The sequence below is a fragment of the Coregonus lavaretus genome (genome assembly GCF_964263955.1).
Source record: "Coregonus lavaretus genome assembly, chromosome: 19".
Classification (NCBI taxonomy): Eukaryota; Metazoa; Chordata; class Actinopteri; order Salmoniformes; family Salmonidae; genus Coregonus; species Coregonus lavaretus.
In genome coordinates, this window is record NC_140006.1 from 27393534 (window position 1) to 27410347 (window position 16814).

General features: G+C 42.4%; 1 protein-coding gene across 2 annotated transcripts; it reads right to left on the reverse strand.

Moving 5' to 3' along the window:
• Window positions 1-761: 761 nt before the first annotated feature.
• Window positions 762-8888, reverse strand: LOC311146898 (V-type proton ATPase 21 kDa proteolipid subunit c''). Of its 2 annotated transcripts, XR_014614725.1 has the most exons (9): window positions 8617-8888; window positions 7404-7452; window positions 7119-7202; window positions 6830-6907; window positions 5190-5259; window positions 3851-3902; window positions 3357-3547; window positions 1499-3211; window positions 762-1358 (listed from the first exon to the last, which is right to left on the reverse strand). XR_014614725.1 is itself a non-coding variant. In XM_084183525.1 (8 exons), exons 1-8 carry the CDS (start codon window positions 8681-8683, stop codon window positions 3185-3187), a joined length of 618 nt encoding a protein of 205 aa, XP_084039651.1. In that variant the 5' UTR covers window positions 8684-8888; the 3' UTR covers window positions 762-3184. The 2 variants fall into 2 exon arrangements, 1 of the variants encoding a protein (XP_084039651.1); XM_084183525.1 differs by having other exon boundaries at window positions 762-3211.
• Between the last annotated feature and the right edge of the window lie 7926 nt (window positions 8889-16814).

Below are 16814 nucleotides of genomic sequence, written 5' to 3' on the forward strand. Positions count from 1 at the left end.
CATTACACTTATATCATTACACTCGTAACAACCTAAGCACTATCACACTTTAATTCGATCAAATAATCCTCGCCTATCAAAATAGCAATTAAATATTATCTTCAACAAATTCGACACTCATTGCCCCCCCTTTACAAAAACTCCCCAACTTGGTCTGCTTAACGCTTATTTTCGCGCGGACAGATTTTGGGCGGTGTCGATCCTCTCTTTTCCACTCTTCCTCTCTGCTCTCGTGCTCCTCAGTACGGAATCTCAGATAGTCCAAACACCCGTGTATTCTGCCACCAGAGGGAGCTTAAACTAGGTACTATTATTGCGTTGCACATCTCTAGTAGTCTGCAGCTAAAAGATAGGACTACTGTAAATGTAAATAATTTCTTCACTATTGTGGGGTACAACTTGATATTTCTAAAGTCAAGCAAAGTAATTTAATTAATATGCCAAATGTAGCTGCCCCCACTTTTGTAAATGTTGTAATTAAGCAATAAGGCAGGCATAAGGTTTGATAGGTCCCCGGTAAATGTACCAATACTTATTATCTAGCACCATCTAGTGGGAATTTATTTGGGACAAAGAGTGGGACTGGGACATAAGTAAGGTTACAGAACCACACACAAAAAAATAATCAACTACTTACAGCCAGAAAAGGATTGGTACCCCTCTAGGGAGTTTTTCCTAGCCACTAGGCCCACTATCTGTAACGCACTTTGTGACAACAGCTGATATAGAAAGGGCTTTATAAAATACATTTGATTGAACGGTCAGGTTGGAGTATTTTATTCTTTCAAGGACAATTATGAAGTCAAGAGAACCCACTTTTATACATCAAAACAATGGATTTACCACATCAACATATTAAACACTCACTGAAGCATGGTCTAGAAATCTTCCTTTACATTAGGAATGACACCACTACAGTAGGTGGCCAACCAAAGACCTAGAGGGCCTCGTAAGCCATGTGCATTCATGGCCATCCCTCAAGCAGCATACTTTTACACCAACAGTTGGACTTACAATCCAAATGTTATCCATTCAAGTTAAACCCTTCAGTACTGAGGCTCTCCGGGACCAGGATGGCCAACCCAGTATTACACCAAAGGTCCATTTTGAAATGCTCAAAAGTAATGAACACAGCTGAATCAATGTATGAAACCAACACTAAACACTATTTCAAATGCTTTTTTTTGGCCTTTTGCCATAGGGACTAGTCAAACAATCTTTCTTCTCCATGGATAAAGACCATTAACTTCTACATAAAAAAAAAAATACTGTACATGTATGGTTGGTGAGGATAGGAGGTAACACTCAGTGGGAGCCCTCCATAAGTATACAGTCATAAATGCATCCCAAATGGAACCCTATTTCTTATAGTGCACTACTTTTGATAAGGGCCCAAAGGGCTCTGGTCAAATGTAGTGCACTACGTAGGGAATAGGGTACCATTTGGGACAAACATGGTCACAACAAGTTGAATGTTATGAACATTAAAATGGAAGACAGTTTATGACAGACTCTATGGTTATTTTTAACTTTTAAGGGCTCAAGCTAATTGTTTTATCAGTAACACAGTAATTCATTAGATAAAAAAAACAAGACAAAATCACGACTAAGAAAAAGGCCAACTGGTCTGAGAAAGTTCTTATCGATGTTCTGCTCGAGTACCATCTCTCCAAAAGAGTATGCATGTCAGCCCATTCACAGCAGTCGAAAGACAAGGAGCTCAGATCATTCAAGCTCAAAATTACCCCAAAACTGAAGGAAAGCAGAAAATGTACACGCAGTGTTTCCCCTAGGATTTTTCAGCAGTGGTGGCAGAAGTAGTGGGTGGTGGTCTTCAGAAGCGGTGGCAGAGGAAGTGGGGGCGGGGTGTCTTCTTGTGGTATACATCTATATTATAAAATTGCTATGGTGCGCCGCTGCTAAATGAATATAGGGGAAAACACTGACAAGGGTAAATGGTCTTGAGGAAAACATCTACATTTCTCACTCTCAACAGATGGAGTTTACAGGGGATTACAGATCTGAGAAGGAGAAAACTTAGACATAAATCGATGGTCACTAGAAATCAGATATACATATATTAATCGGCGACAGTTCACTCACCGTGGATAAAGACCACTTGCATCAGAATCGTAAACACCCTCATGCTTCACAAAGAAACAGACATGTGCCCTTTATATACTGTACACACAACAATTTACTATTCTAACTTTTAACCAATCAGAACTGAAGAGTGCCTACCAAAATGTTATGCATACATCAAAACAAATGAAAAGACTGAAGAATGCCAGCTGACCAATGTCAGATGACCAACAACAATTTCCATTTCACAACAATTACCATTTCAGTGTAATATCTCCTTAGATCACCCTTGTATCCATACATTTTGATTCATTTTGTGTTACTACAGAAATGGTTACTTCCACCAGTCATGGAAAAACATATAGTAACTGAAACTAGTGGAAAAACATTATGGATTACATCAGTCATAAATATAATCATTTGCTTTGTTATACCTTATGACTTGTGCATACAAACAGTTCAATGCTTCAAACACATTTTTACAGGCATTCAATACAAATTATGACATTGTTGAAATGTTCCACTTCCATGTAATGAACAGAACAGCTCTTTGTGGAACAGCAAGCATGTCCACTACCAGAGAAACCATTGCATGTCAAACCAGACTTGGGTACCTTAGATGTTAATACACAATAGTGGCATTCCATGATTTGATCACGGGTAACAAATCCTATAGTGTACAGATGTTAATGAAATCAAACATATTTTGATAAAATGTCCCTACTACGGAGTACGTTCCCTAAATGTCTAGTGGCCCTTTCAATAGTGATAGATTTGATACAACAGTAAATGTATGTGCGGAAAGCCATGAGGTTTGCTAGAGATTAAATTATATGTACTACTGTACTATGAAGACCAATTGTATTCAAAAGGGATAGGATTTTGTCTTAAACACCTGCAGTTTAATCTAACCATTTGGCTGCATTCCTTTAAGACAAAATGGTGCAAATATGTCACTCTTCAGCAAATTATGGTTAAAAACAATCAAAGACAAAAAATACATTTAAATAATTTACTATGTATTTACACAATCCATCTGCTTCTCCAGCTTGGTCTTCCATAGATCTTGTCATCTTGATCTTATATCTTGAGGATAAATCTTCTAGTCACCCATTTTTACTTTCGACGTCTACAAGAAAAATACATTTGACCAAGTATGTAATAAAACAAACCTATACTTGGTTGATGCAATCAGCTACTGAATATGATAGAATATTATGCTATTCAACCAATCAAGGGGTGAAAGAAAACCATTTCAAAAGAATGTCAGTTACCTGCAAGATGGCCACAATCACTCCAAATAGCCCAATAGCACTGCCGAAGATTTCCACAATAAGGATTTTAACGAAGAGGCTGCCGTTCTGAGCATCTGCCAGGGCGGCCCCACTACCAACAATGCCAACACAGATGCCACAGAAGAGGTTGGAGAATCCCACAGTAAGACCAGCGCCAAACATGGAGTAGCCTGTTAGGAGAGAACGCAATCACAACAACACAGCATTTCCTTCAGCTGGATTTGATCATTGCACTGTTTAACTAAGCCAATGGGAAAATGTGCCTAGTTTACTTGTGCCTGCCTTTATCACATTGGAATTTAAGGACTGGTTCCAATCAACACCTAGCCTGAGTGCCAGTGTTTGTGCCATCATGCCAACTCGTTGTCATGCCAAACATTGTTTGGATTGAAAATCACAGCAATGGAGTTGGCAAGAGCACACACAGATCTGGGACCAGGCTAATCAACACCCGCCAACCATTAATTTCTTACCTGCTTGGTAGTTCCTTGCCCCAATAGTCTCTGGTGTGGTGCCACTAAAGCTCTATAAAAAGAGAGATGTAAAGCAATAGGTCTCTAATGAAATCTGAGCAGTCTACTATAGTATCACACACACATCAGGGATCTACTCCAAGATGTCATATCTGAGAGGCTACAATTAGGAGCCACAGGTTCAGTCCCAAATAGCACCCTATTCCCTACATACAGTGCATTCGGAAAGTATTCAGACCCCTTCACTTTTTCCACATTTTGTTACGTTACAGCCTTATTCTAAAATTGATTAAATTAATTATTTTCCTCATCAATCTACACACAATACCCAATAATGACAAAGCAAAAACAGGCTAGATTTTTTTGCAAATTAAAAAATAATTTCAATAATTCAGCGTCGTCCAGGGTAGGGAATGACCGGCAGGGATGTAGCTCAGTTGGTAGAGCATGGCGTTTGCAACGCCAGGGTTGTGGGTTCGCTTCCCATGGGGGGCCAGTATAAATAAATAAATAAAATAAGAAAAAATAATTATGTATGCACTCTAACTGTAAGTCGCTCTGGATAAGAGCGTCTGCTAAATGACTAAAATGTAAATGTAATTAGACATTATTTGGAAAGGCACACACCTGTCTATATAAGGTCCCACAGTTGACAATGCATGTCAAGCAAAAACCAAGCCATGAGGTCAAAGGAATTGTCCGTAGAGCTCCGAGACAGGATTGTGTCATGGCACAGATCTGGGGAAGGGTACCAAAAATGTTTTGCAGCATTGAAGGTCCCCAAGAACACAGTGGCCTCCATCATTCTTAAATGGAAGAAGTTTGGAACCACCAAGACTCTTCCTAAAGCTGGCCGCCCGGCCAAACTGAGCAATCGGGGGAGAAGGGCCTTGGTCAGGGAGGTGGCCAAGAACCCGATGGTCAATCCGAAAGAGTTCCAGAGTTCCTCTGTGGAGATGGGAGAACCTTCTAGAAGGACAACCATCTCTGCAGCACTCCACCAATCAGGCCTTTATGGTAGAGTGGCCAGACGGAAGCCACTCCTCATTAAAAAGCACATGACAGCCCGCTTGGAGTTTGCCAAAAGGCACCTAAAGAGGACTTTAGAATAACGCTGTAACGTAACAAAATGTGGAAAAAGTGAAGGGGTCTGAATACTTTCCGAATGCACTGTACAATAGTGCACTACATCTGACCAGGGCCCATTGGGTTCTGGTCAAAAGTAGTACACTAGGGAATAGGGTGCCATTTGGAATCCGGTCACCATAATACCATAATCACTAGTCAAAATTAAAAAAGGGCACAAATGATCAAAGTATGCCATCCCCCTCTTGCTTACCTCAGCCATGTTACTTATAACGATCGCCATGATGATCCCATAGATGGCTACAGCCTCACAGAAGATAATGCTTTGGATAGGAGGAGACAACCACAGCATTTAACACAGTAGTACATTGATCAGAAAGATGCGGACTTAATACAGTATGCACATACAGATATACAAGTTTTACGCCAACATGTAGAATCTGTGTCATAATGGACCGGTTTCTCAGACCCAGATTAAACCTATTCCTGGACTAAAAAGCACGGTCAATGGAAAATGCTTTTTAGTCAATGTCTAGGCTTAATCTGGGCCTGAGAAATAGGCCTTGTATGCTCTATTTACATTTGTCATTTAGCAGACGCTCTTATCCAGAGCGACTTACAGTTAGTGCATTCATCTTAAAAGCCCAATGCAGCCGTTTTTATCTCAATATCAATTCATTTCTGGGTAACAATTAAGTACCTTACTGTGTAGGCTTGGGTTGTAGACCATATACCGGGGTATTTGGGAATAGCCACGGTATAGTTTTTAAATACCTTCAAAACTATTTATTTTAATACATTTGAATATTTGTAGCTACTTTTTAAGTAGCTACAACCTGCAGTCAACTTGTGCAATACGTTAGGAGACAAAGAAGATTGTGTTCTTCATTTCAATTGTTACATAATTTTTCATTATGAAGCTTACAAGTAGTCACCACTCACGTGGTGTTTGTTTACAAGCACACAATGTCGACAGACCGGAGCCTTGTGAGTCACTCACTGTTGTGCCGCACGCGCCAGGTGATCTAGTTACAGTATGGAATTCACAACTAAATGTTTGCCAGCTAGATATCTTATAATTAATATGTTAACTGTCTAAAATGTGCTAAATGCTCTGCAGTTGTGCATTTGGTTTGGAAATTTAGTAGCTACATTTTAGCCATTTAGCAGAATAGTTAGCCATCTAGCTAAGTGGTTAGCTTCTTCCAAAATCAAGCTTCGCTTGGTAAAAGCAGAGAATCCCCTCCTGGATCAAGAGCCTTGTGGTCTAATATTTGTTTTGTGCATGCAGCAAACTGAGTAGCATTTTTCAGTTACTTGTTTAACTTTAAAAATAGTGCCCCTTGTGTTCAGTGGCAGTATTACCAAATATCTCTTAAAGAGGCACTGTGCACAAATCGCTGCCATTTCCTGGTTGCTAAAATTCTAATAGTTTGCGTAATTTCAGTTTGTGACAAAACAAGCAGTCATTGTGTAGAGAATTATTGTACCATCTAAACCGCAGTGAAATATATTTTCCATAACAAAAAATATTGTATATTCAGCTGTTTAAAGCTGGTGTACAACACCGAAAGTAAAGATGAAAAAAAAAAAAACACTTCAGAACGGGAAGCACAGAAATAGCACATATAGAACATCTACCGCTTCTTAGACTTGCTTAAAAAAACGTAAAAATCTATAACTCACATTTCTATGTGAATTTGGCCAGGTCGCCCAAAAAGTAGCTTTAAATGGTCAAAAATAAAGAAAAATTGCTTCTTAGCTAGAGCAATTTCTCAAGCAAGAATGTTGCTAGTACTGTCTTGAAGTGGTCTGAGTTGGGAGGGGGAAATGGAAAAATAGCTGTTATTGGGGGAGGGAGGGACTGGTTTCATTCTCTTATTAATAGCCTACCTGACCAGATTCTTTGTTTTAATCCGTGGTGCTTTTACACCACCTCCTATGATACTGGAACCTGTGATGTAAATGCCCCTGTAAAACAAGGAGGACACAATTCAGTATAAACATTAACAGAACATGCCATCCAAGAAGAGTAATTTAGCCTAAACGGAATGGGGAAGAGGAAGGGGACAAGACACTAGTTGCTATTTAAATGTTCAAGTCAAATTTCACAACTTCTCTATTCAAAATGGGACAATCTCTTCTGAAGAAACACTCAAAGGCAGAAATGAAGAGTCCTCACCAAGCAGCTCCAACAACAGAGAGTGAGATGGCCAAGCCAATCCCAAGGTTCGCCCACATGAAGGGTGAGGTTTCTGTCAGAAACCTGTGGGAGAGAGAAAGCACAATTTCACCATGAAAATCAAACGTTCCATGTTCTAGTCTAGGCTAATATTTCTGGGGGAAAAACACCTGACTGAAATTCTACCACCAGTAATCAGCACCAGGCTCAGAATATAAAGACAGATTTCTATTCTTACGTCTATGATATTATGTTCTAAGACAAGGGATTGTGTGTCATACTAACCATGCCACATCAAAGCGGAATCCAAGGTCGAAGATTGTGTAGCAAATACCTGAAAAACAAAACCAATCCAGGTAATGCATTGCAAAGTATGCAGAACAAAAGTGTGCAAACATTTTCATGGGTTTATGCATTTGTGTGTTGCAGTACAGTACAGTAACAGTACACGCGAAGCCACACAGCTGCAGAACAAAAACGTGTCAGAGAAATGACTAAGTGTCAGAAGATAAGTGTGATAGCTCACCCCCACATGAGAAGTGTTTCAGTTCCCATTTTCCTGACTCTAGCAACCAAGCAAGTGAGCTAGCTAGCTATGGCATTGCATAACTTTGGCTACTATAAATTATTTATTTAACTAACAAAGTTGTATATACTTAACAGTATGCTTTTAACGTTTTCGTCCAGGGTAGCCTTATGCAATCGAACATCAGCTAACTATTTGGCTCTCTAGTCTGATTAATCAGGCTGTAATACACAATAAATTGGTGTATATACAGCCTGAAGCTAATGCCTACAAAATCGTGTAAATGTTCCTTACAAGCCAGAATGTCTAATAAAATTACTTTTAAACTTACTCTACCAGTTACTTTCCTGTGGATATTGTGTCTCAAACAGAGGAAGGACAACCCGCAAAGACAACCGGTAGAGTAAATTTAAATGTAATTGTATTAAACATTCTTACTTGTAAGGTACATTTACAGGATTTTGTAGGCATTAGCGTCAGGCTGTATATACACCAATTTATTGTGTATTACAGCCTGATTAAACAGACTACAGGCTCTGCAGTGATATGCTAGCTAACAACTAGCTAGCTAACAACTAGCTAGCTTACTTGTTAGGTAACTAGCTGACGTTAATTCCTACAAACGTTTAGTCAAATTCTTACAAACGAATACCTAGATAATCTACTTTTTGGACGACAGTGCCAAAGTTAAACAACAACATGTAATTCGAGGAAGTTAGTCAGTTAGCCTGCCTGACATAGAACTATTACCTAGCTAGCATATAATTGCAGACCCAGTTTAGTTTACGCCATTGCCGCTAACTAGCGCAACAGGCTAACGTTAGCTGGCAAGCAGCACTGTCTGTGAAGCACGACACAGACATTTACAATCAAATGAATGGAAGTCATATATTTACCGAATTCATTATATATTTGGCATCATCATTAACCCCATTTCCCTAGCTAGCAAATATAGCAAAAACAAATTCTTACCGACGATGAGAATGGTACTCCAGAAGGCCAAAGTGACCCCGGTGTAAAGAATGGCGTGTCCGTTCATGATCACCCAAACCGCGATATTTTGCGGGCTATCTCACTATGCTACCTTCAGTTTGGTGTTTAAAATTGACGCCGAACGGTCTGAATACTCTAAATAATATGTTATTCAGACCCCGAACTCGCTCAATTGAGGAAATAAAATCTAACCATCAAAAGGGAAGGGATGCAGTCAGCTGATCGACTAGATTTGAACATGTGACCGTGACAACAAACGTAATTCTACTTCCTTCTTCTTCGTGCCAGTTTCCGCTGGAGCTCCCAAGCGCAGATGTAGGACCAGTTGTCCATTTGAACTTTGCATTACTTTTTAATTCACAGGTCAAAACGCAAAACCGACCTTAGACCAGCACATGCGCAATCTACACACTGAAGGCTAGTTGTTCTCTTTTAGATTATTGTAGCGACTTTTTTCACGCTTCTAAGAAAATGTAGCTCCGCAAGTAGAAGAAACTGTACAGAGGCATTGTAGAAACATGAAATATCATGTTGGTCTCATGATGTAAGCTAAAATCTCTCTAAATTGAGTTCCTGGTTTATGTCTTTCAACTTTCTCAAATATAGAACTACTTCCCAGCAAAGATTTCGGTATGTACTATGGCTTCACCTCTTCCTCTCTGTTTCCAAGTTAGCAAATACCGTATAGAAATAGTAAGGAGCAAATTACAGGTGTTAGTAATTCAGCTCCTTGCAGTGTTAACCAATAACCACATGATGGCGCTACATCACTGGTTGAATGTCGGTGACAAGCTGGACTAGTGCTTTTCTGAACCCCAAAAATAAACGTTCTGTTCAGAAATAAAGAAGCTGCATAAAGTGATGCATTATTATTTGTACATTCCAAATTCAGTCTGGAATCAGGAATATTGGCTATTTGAATGATGGACCTATTATGTAGGCCTAGGCCTATGTAAAAAAATACAATAAAAAATTGTATGATGTTCTTATCTCTCAATATCAAATTTTTGTCATTTAGCAGACACTCTTATCCAGAGCGACTTACAGTAGTGAGTGCATACATTTTCATAATGGTCCCCCATGGGAATCAAATCCACAACCCTGGTGTTGCAAGCACCATGCTCTACCAACTGAGCCACATAAAGCTCACTGAATCTCACTGTGCCAGACAAATGTACAGGGACTGTCACTCCCAGAAAGACAAAAGTCAGACAAAGAAAGGGTAGTGTAGACCTACTTACAGAACATGCAGATATTTTCAAATGTTCAAGCCTTCAGGCAGAGCATGCACAATTATTCAGGGGTTGTCATTTTTTAAAATTTTTATTTATTTATTTTACCTTTATTTAACTAGGCAAGTCAGTTAAGAACAAATTCTTATTTACAATGACGGCCTACACCGGCCAAACCCGGACGACGCTGGGCCAATTGTGGGTTGTTGGAAATGTCAATGGTTTACACCTTAAAAACTCACTAATCCATGCACAAACACATTCATATACTTCTAAATCTGAAGAAAAATCGTTTTTATGAATAAAGTGCCAATTTAAAGAATTCAGGGGAAATCAAGGACATTACAAGGTGCAAATTAAGGTGCAATTGTTTCCTGGTGACTACTAACTAGTCTTGATCAGAGCCCTATCATGGTGTAGTGCACTATATTGAATAGGGTGCCATTTGGGACGCACACAGTATCTTCATCTGCTGATCCAGCAACTTGCACAGTACAGTGCATGCAGACTGATAAATCACTATATAGCCAATCACTATATAGCCGCAACCAACACACGACCCCTCGACGTCAAAAACTAACGACCTGTATCCCTTCTTTCTTTTCTTTCCAAAACACTTGAACGTCTCTGACCAACTCTCCCGTTATCTCTCTCAGAATGACCTTCTTGACCCTAACCAGTCAGGCTTCAAGGCGGCTCACTCAACTGAGACCGCTCTCCTCTGTGTCACAGAGGCTCTCCGCTCTCCAAAAGCTTACTCTCTCTCCTCTGTTCTCATCCTCCTAGATCTATCCGCTGCCTTCGACACGTGAACCATCAGATCCTCCTCTCATCTCTGGCTCTAAACACTCCTGGATTGCATCCTACCTGGCAGGTCGCTCCTACCAGGTGGTGTGGAGAGAATCTGTGTCTGCACCACATGCTCTCACTACTGGCGTCACCCAGAACTCGGTTCTAGACCCTCTCCTCTTTTCTCTTTACACCAAGTCACTTGGCTCTGTCATATCCTCACATGGTCTCTCCTATCAATGCTATGCGGATGACATTCAGCTACTCTTCTCCTTCCGCCCTTCTGACACCCAGGTGGCGACACGCATCTCTGTGTGCCTGGCAGACATCTCAGCTTGGATGTCGGCTCACCACCACAAGCTCAACTTCAACAAAATGGAGCTGCTCTTCCTCTCAGGAAAGGCCTGCCCGCTGCAAGACCTCTACATCACGGTTGACAACTCCACGGTGTCTTCCTTCCAGGGTGCAAAGAACCTTAGCGTGACCCTGGACAACACCCTGTCATTCCCTGCAACATCAAAGCAGTGACTCGCTTCTGCAGGTTCATGCTTGACAACATCCGTACAGTACGACCTTTCCTCACACAGGAAGCGGCACAGGTCCTAATCCAGGCAATTGTCATCTCCCGTCTAGACTATTGCAACTCTCTGTTGGCTGGGCTCCCCGCTTCTGCCATCAAACCCCTGCAACTTATCCAGAATGCTGCTGTCACGCCCTGGCTCTGGGGACTCTTAAATGTTGAGCCAGGGTGTGGATTTTTCCTTGTTTAGTTTTCTAGGTTTGTCGTTCTAGATCGTGTATTTCTATGTTGGCCAGGGTGGTTCCCAATCAGAGACAGCTGTAGCTCGTTGTCTCTGATTGGGGACCATACTTAGGCAGCCTGTTGGCATGTTACGTTGTGGGATCTTGTTCCGTTAAGGTTTGTTGTATAACCTAGGACTTCACGTTTCGTTTGTTGTTTTGTTCATGTTGTTGTGTACAAATAAAGTATGTACGCTTATCACGCTGCGCCTTGGTCCGCATCTGTCGACGATCGTGACAGCTGCAGCCTGCCTGGTGTTCAACCTTCCTAAGTTCTCACGTCACCCCGCTCCTGTCCACACTCCACTGGCTTCCAGTCGAAGCTTGCATCATCTTCAATACCCTGGTGCTTGTGTAACCATGTGAAATGGCTAGCTAGTTAGCGTTGCCTGCTAGTAGCGTTTCAATCGGTGACGTCACTCGCTCTGAGACCTTGAAGTAGTTGTTTTTGTGTGCAGAGGGTCCCTGGTTCAAGCCCAGATTGGGGCGAGGAGAGGGACGGAAGCAATACTGTTGCTTTAATATTGCAGCTAGATTGTGGCTTCCATCAATGTAATTGTCTGCATCATTTCCAATCCCCCATATATAATTTTTTGTAAATATATACAGTGCATTTGGAAAGTATTCAGATCCCTTGACTTTTTCCACATTTTGTTACGTTACAGCCTTATTCTATAATTGATTTTAAAAAGAAAAGTCCTCAGCAATCTATACACAATACCCCATAACGACAAAGCGAAAACAGTTTTTTAGAAATGTTGGCTAATGTATAAAAAATGTAAAACAGAAATACCTTATTTGTTTAAGTATTCAGACCCTTTGCTATGCGACTCGAAATTGACCTCAGGTGCAGCCTGTTTCCATTGATCATCCTTGAGATGTTTCTACAACTGGATTGGAGTCCACTTGTGGTAAATTCAATTGATTGGACATGATTTGGAAAGGCACACACCTGTCTATATAAGGTCCCACAGTTGACAGTGCATGTCAGAGCAGAAACCAAGCCATGAGGTTGAAGGAATTGTCCGTAGAGCTCCGAGACAGGAATGTGTCGAGACACAGATCTGGGGAAGGGTACCAAAAAATGTCTGCAGCATTGAAGTTTCCCAAGAACACAGTGGCCTCCATCATTCTTAAATGGAAGAAGTTTGGAACCACCAAGACTGTTTATAGAGCTGGCCGTCCTGCCAAACTGAGCAATCTGGGGAGAAGGGCCTTGGTCAGGGAGGTGACCATGAACCCAATGGTCACTCTGACAGAGCTCCAGAGTTCCTCTGTGGAGATGGGATAACCTTCCAGAAGGACAACCATCTCTGCAGCACTCCACCATTCAGGCCTTTATGGTAGAGTGGCCAGACGGAAGCCACTCCTCAGTAAAAGGGGCATGACAGCCCGCTTGGAGTTTGCCAAAAGGCACCTAAAGGACTCTCAGACCATGAGAAACAAGATTCTATGGTCTGATGAAACCAAGATTGAACTCTTTGGCCTGAATGCAAAGCGTCACGTCTGGAGGAAACCTGGCACCATCCCTACGGTGAAGCATAGTCGTGGCAGCATCATGCTGTGGGGATGTTTTCCAGCGGCGGGGACTGGGAGACTAGTCAGGATCGAGGAGAAGATGAACGGAGCAAAGTACAGAGAGATCCTTGATGAAAACCTGCTCCAGAGCACTCAGGACCTCAGACTGGGGCAAAGGTTCACCTTCCAACAGGACAATGAACCTAAGCACACAGCCAAGACAACACAGGAGTGGCTTTGGGACAAGTCTCTGAATGTCCTTGAGTGGCCCAGCCAGAGCCCGGACTTCAACCCGATCAAACATCTCTGGAGAGACTTGAAAATAGCTGTGAAACGACGCTCCCCATCCAACCAGACAGGACAGAGCTTGAGAGGATCTGCAGAGAAGAATGGGAGAAACTCCCTAAATACAGGTGTGCCAAGCTTGTAGCGTCATACCCAAGAAGAATCGAGGCTGTAATTGCTGCCAAAGGTGGCTTCAACAAAGTACTGAGTAAAGGGTCTGAATACTTATGTAAATTTGATATTTCCGTTTTGTATTTGTTATACATTTGCAAACATTTCTAAAAACCAGTTTTTGCTTTGTCATTATGGGGTATTGTGTATAGATTATCAAGGGGGGGAGGGGGGGGACAATTTAATCCATTTTAGAATAAGGCTGTAAGGTAACAGGTAAGGTTTGAATAATTTCAGAATGCACTGTATATATATATATATATATATATATATATATATATATATATTACAGTACCAGTCAAAAGTTTGGACACCCCTACTCATTCAAGGGTTTTTCTTTATTTGTACTATTTTCTACATTGTAGAATAATACTGAAGACATCAAAACTATGAAATAATACATATGGAATCATGTAGTAACCAAAAGGTGTTAAACAAATCAAAATATATTTTATATTTTATATTCTTCAAATAGCCACCCTTTGCCTTGATGACAGCTTTGCACACTCTTGGTATTCTCTCAACCAGCTTCATGAGGAATGCTTTTCCAACAGTCTTGAAGGAGTTCCCACATATGCTGAGCACTTGTTGGCAGCTTTTCCTTCACTCTGCGGTCCAACTCATCCCAAACCATCTCAATTAGGTTAAGGTCGGGTGATTGTGGAGGCCAGGTCATCTAATGCAGCACTCCATCACTTTCCTTCTTGGTCAAATAGCCCTTACACATTCTGGAGGTGTGTTGGGTCATTGTCCTGTTGAAAAACAAATGATAGTCCCACTAAACGCAAACCAGATGGGATGGCGTATCGCTGCAGAATGCTGTGGTAGCCATGCTGGTTAAGTGTGCCTTGAATTCTAAATAAATCACAGACAGTGTCACCAGCAAAGCACCCCCACACCATCACACCTCCTCCTCCATGCTTTACGGTGGGAAACACATGCAGAGATCATCCGTTCACCTACTCTGCGTCTCACAAAGACACGGCGGTTGGAACCAAAAATCTCAAATTTGGACTCATCAGACCAACGGACAAATTTCCACGGGTCTAATGTCCATTGCTCGTGTTTCTTGGCCCAAGCAAGTCTCTTCTTCTTATTGGTGTCATTTAGTAGTGGTTTCTTTGCAGCAATTCAACCATGAATGCCTGATTCACGCAGTCTCCTCTGAACAGTTGATGTTGAGATGTGTCTGTTACTTGAACTCTGTGAAGCATTTATTTGGGCTGCAATTTCTGAGGCTGGTAACTCTAATTAGCTTTTCCTCTGCAGCAGAGTTACTCTGGGTCTTCCTTTCCTGTGGCATTCCTCATGAGAGCCAGTTTCATCATAGCGCTTAATGTTTTTTGCAACTGCACTTGAAGAAGCTTTCAAAGTTCTTGAAATGTTCAAGATAGACTGATCTTTATGTCTTAAAGTAATGATGGACTGTCGTTTCTCTTTGCTTATTTGAGCTGTTCTTGCCATAATATGGACTTGGTCTTCTACCAAATAGGGCCAACTTTTTATACCACAACACAACTGATTTGCTCAAACGCATTAAGAAGGAAAGAAATTCCACACATGAACTTTTAACAAGGCACACCTGTTAATTGAAATGCATTCCAGGTGACTACCTCATGAAGCTGGTTGAGAGAATGCCAAGAGTGTGCAAAGCTGTCATCAAGGCAAAGGGTGGCTACTTTGAAGAATCTAAAATCAAAAATATATTGTGATTTGTTTAACACTTTTTTTGGTTACTACATGATTCCATATGTGTTATTTCATAGTTTTGATGTCTTCACTACTATTCTACAATGTAGAAAATAGTACAAATAAAGAAAAACCCTGGAATGAGTAGGTGTGTCTAAACCTTTGACTGGTACTGTACATACAGTTCATTCGGAAAGTATTCAGAACCCTTGACTTTTTCCACATTTTGTTACGTTACAGCCTTATTCTAAAATTGATTAAATAGTTTTCCCCCCTCATCAATCTACACACAATACCCCATAATGACAAAGCAAAAACAGTTATTTTTTTGTTTGCACATTTATCATAAAACCCTACTGAAATCTAAAATGTACATACGTTTTCAGACCCTTTACTCGATACTTTGTTGAATCACCTTCGGCAACCTTGAGTCTTCTTGGGTGTTACGCTACAAGCTTGGCACACCTGTATTTAGGGAGTTTCTCCCATTCTTCTCTGCAGATCCTCTCAAGCGCTGTCTGGTTAGATGGGGAGCGACGCTGCAGAGCTATTTTCAGGTCTCTCCAGAGATGTTTGATCAGGTTCAAGTCCAGGCTCTGGCTAGGACACTCAAGGACATTCAGAGACTTGTCCCGAAGCCACTCCTGCGTTATCTTGGCTGTGTGCTTAGGGTCGTTGTCCTGTTGGAAGGTGCACCTTTGCCCCAGTCTGAGGTCCTGAGCGCTCTGGAGCAGGTTTTCATCAAAGATCTCTATGTTCTTGCTCCGTTAATCTTTCCCTCAATCCTGACTAGTCTCCAGTCCCTGCCGTTGAAAAACATCCCCACATCATGATGCTGCCACCACCATGTTTCACCGTAGGGATGGTGCCAGGTTTCCTCCAGACGTGGCGCTTGGCATTCAGGCCAAAGAGTTCAATCTTTGTTTCCTCAGACCAGAGAATCTTGTTTCTCATAGTCTGAGAGTCCTTTAGGTGCCTTTTGGCAAACTCCAAGCAGGCTTTCATGTGCCTTTTACTGAGGAGTGGCTTCCGTCTGGCCACTCTACCATAAAGGTCTGATTGGTGGAGTGCTGCAGAGATGGTTGTCCTTCTGGAAGGTTCTCCCATCTCCACAGAGGAACTCTGGAGTGGAGCAGCTGTCCGGTGCCGGACAAGGCACCGGTGGAACGGGCCCGGACCGTGCCGGACAAACGCACCACTGGCTGGTGCGAGGAGCAGGCACGGGCCGGACTGGCGACGCGCACCACTGGCTTGGTGCGAGGGACAGGAACGGGCCGGACTGGCGACGCGCACCACTGGCTTGGTGCGAGGATCAGGAACAGGCCGGGCCGGACTGGCGACGCGCACCACTGGCTTGGTGCGAGGAGCAGGAACAGGCCGGGCCGGACTGGCGACGCGCACCACTGACTTGGTGCGAGGAGCAGGAACAGGCCGGGCCGGACTGGCGACGCGCACCACTGACTTGGTGCAAGGAGCAGGAACAGGCCGGGCCGGGCTGGCGACGCGCACCACTGACTTGGTGCGAGGAGCAGGAACAGGCCGGGCCGGGCTCGTGACGCGCACCACTGGCTTGGTGCGAGGAGCAGGAACAGGCCGGGACGGGCTGGCGACGCGCACCACTGGCTTGTTGCGTGGAGCAGGGACAGGCCGGGCCGGGTTGGTGACGCGCACCACTGGCTTGGTGCGAGGGGC

Excerpts from the sequence above, each read along its gene's own strand:
- LOC311146898 (XM_084183525.1), bottom strand. The coding sequence starts at position 8,683 with ATGAACGGACACGCCATTCTTTACACCGGGGTCACTTTGGCCTTCTGG. Across the intron at positions 7,453-8,616 it reads GAGTACCATTCTCATCGTCG|GTATTTGCTACACAATCTTC; the intron begins GTAAGAATTTGT and ends TTTGTTTTTCAG. Across the intron at positions 5,260-6,829 it reads AAAACAAAGAATCTGGTCAG|CATTATCTTCTGTGAGGCTG; the intron begins GTAGGCTATTAA and ends TCCTATCCAAAG.